Source organism: Electrona antarctica, assembly GCF_951216825.1.
Source record: "Electrona antarctica genome assembly, chromosome: 8".
Classification (NCBI taxonomy): Eukaryota; Metazoa; Chordata; class Actinopteri; order Myctophiformes; family Myctophidae; genus Electrona; species Electrona antarctica.
Window position 1 is genome coordinate 19,493,533 of NC_136789.1, and position 2,500 is coordinate 19,496,032.

The 2,500-nt window shown below is 45.9% G+C and overlaps 1 protein-coding gene across 1 annotated transcript in view; it reads left to right on the top strand.

Moving 5' to 3' along the window:
- Positions 1 to 2,500, top strand: part of LOC306928650 (dachshund homolog 2-like) — a gene marked incomplete at its 5' end in the record, with an annotated part of 34,284 nt that overhangs the window by 9,677 nt on the left and 22,107 nt on the right. Inside the window, 2 exons of the mRNA XM_079508920.1 lie at positions 1,314 to 1,486; positions 2,115 to 2,283. Of these exons, the coding sequence (XP_079365046.1) occupies positions 1,314 to 1,486; positions 2,115 to 2,283 (342 nt within the window). The remainder of the gene's footprint in view (positions 1 to 1,313; positions 1,487 to 2,114; positions 2,284 to 2,500) is intronic.

The window sequence follows — 2,500 nt, forward strand, 5'->3', positions numbered from 1 at the left end:
CCATATATGGAATTGTGACGACAGCAGGTCGCATTTATGTCTCATATAACGTATACAATGGCAGTGAATCTGCAATCGTGTGGAAGCCACAGTGGGCGCCCCTAACTTCACACAAGTGTGTTTTTGAGTGGTGTAAACCACTCCTACAACTGGCTTTTGTGTGCATAAAAAAATGACCATGGTTGCTATGTTCAAAATAATTTCTGACGTAATTAAATCACACCCGGGTGAACTGGATGACCGTAGCAACCGTGGTCATTTTCTCTGCGCAAAAAGAGCCAGTTGTGAAATCACATCCGGGTGTGAGGCTAAATAATACCTTACCTTATATAATACCTTAGACATTACGTCAGACCACAGCTGATCATGCTATATAAAACCTTACACCACTCAGTTCACACGGGTGTGATTTTTTTTTCTTTCATTTGAGGAATTAAAAAGTTCTTAAAAGTCCTTTTGGCTGGGGCTGGGGAAGTGCTTTGGCCATGTCTTGCAAACCCCCCCCCCCCCCCCCCTTTCAATACAAACTGACTGCAAAAATAGCCTTAATATTAGAGAAAATATATCATAAATAAATACTGAAACCAGATATAATCATTAAGGAAAGTTTATGCATGTGCTATGTGTACTATGTAAACTCTTCATTTCCATTTTCAGCCAGTCCCCAAATTATTTAAAAAAATATATTTTGGGGACCCCCCCAAAATAATTTGGCGACCCACGGCTTGAGAACCCCTGTAATAGGACATACTGTACAACAAAGTACAGTACATAGGCATTACGTGCTTACATTGTATGTGTGAATGTGTCCAGCTTTCAGTCGCTCTGTTCTTCTATGTGTCGATCTGTGTTTCTTTCTAAATCAGTGGTTGGGTCCGGGGCCCCTAGAGGTCCTTGAGGGAGTTCCAGGGGGTCCCCAACCAAATGGACCCTTTATGGGTCTGTAACTCTGAGAGTGTACGGGTCCATTTGGTTCTATTTGTACACTATCTGAGTTAAATTGACTTTGATTTTACATTATAAATTGGGTTCTCAGAGATAGAAATGCCATTAAATGGGGGTCCGTAGACTAATGCATATCAAACTGGGGGTCCTTGAAATTAAACGGGTTGATAATCACTGCTAGAGCCGTAAAGAAATCTTCTCTTATGAGGGTCCCTGGCATACCTTTTCAAATGGGGGTCCGCAGGGCTAATTAGTGTCAATTTGGGGGTCCTTGACATGAACAAGTTTGGGAACCACTGTTCTAAATCTGGCGTTTCTCTCCCCCACCCCCCCCACCCCTCTCCTTCCTGGTTCCATCATGGCCTCAGGTCTCTCAGACCTTCCTTTTATGGTCATGCCCCACCCACTCCTCCCGGTGGGCTTGCCCCCTGCCAGCGTTGCCATGGCGATGAACCAGATGAGCCAGCTGAGCAGCTTCGCCAACATGGCCGCCGTGACATCCCACGTCCATGCTCAGTCTGGAGCCGCCAACGTGGTCAAGGTCTGGACCTCGTTAAACGTTGCACGCACGCACGCACGCACGCACGCACGCACGTGTTTGCCTTTCATGGTCAGGTAGTTTACATTACTCTTGTTAACACTGCCTCTGTATATGTACATGCGTGTAAGAGGGTGTGTGTGGTGTGCCTTTTTGTGTGTGTAAGAGGGTGCGCGTGCGTGCGTGCGTGTGTGCGTGCGTGCGTGCGTGCGTGCGTGCGTGCGTGCGTGCGTGCGTGCGTGCGTGCGTGCGTGCGTGCGTGCGTGCGTGCGTGCGTGTGCACTTTCATTACTATACTTATGAGGGCCAAATGTCTCCAAAGGCATAGTAGAATTAGTGAGTACCACAGACGAAAAACAGTCTAAGTCCAAGTTTCAGACTAACCCCTCCACGAAAAGGCCTCGTTGTCCTGAACCCTTATCTATAATTTATATATTATGGATCAATAGTGTGGACTTAGACTGTTATTCGTCTGTGGTACTCATTATTATCCTGCATGGTCCTCACAAGAGAAATGTTTTTGAAACATATTCTAGATCCTTGAAATTCATTGTCCATAAAGATATTATCCTATTCAAAAAATAAATGTTGAAAATGTACATCGGACCAATTATGTTTTTCCTTCTTTCAGAACTTTTTCTCTCATTTTGCTTCTAAGGAATCGATGGTCGACAGCCCCTCCCCTTGCCCCTCCCCTAGCGACGATGAGCTCCGCCCCCAGCAAACAGCCAGCCAGTCCCCGTCCCGAGCATCATCATCATCTGCATCGTCAACGCCTCCAACACACACTCCTGATCTGAGTGAGTCCGCCGTCACGTCACATCGCACACGCTCCACCCACATCACCTACTTGGGCCCCTTTTTCCAGCTAAAATACCGCCAAACCCCAATTGCTGTGTCAAGTCATGGTCCCTCCCAGCAAAATTAGTTAATATAGCTGTAATCATTTTAACCACTTAATCCAAACTTGAGCTTGTAAATTTGGGCAAATCATTGAATACCACGCATAAAATATGG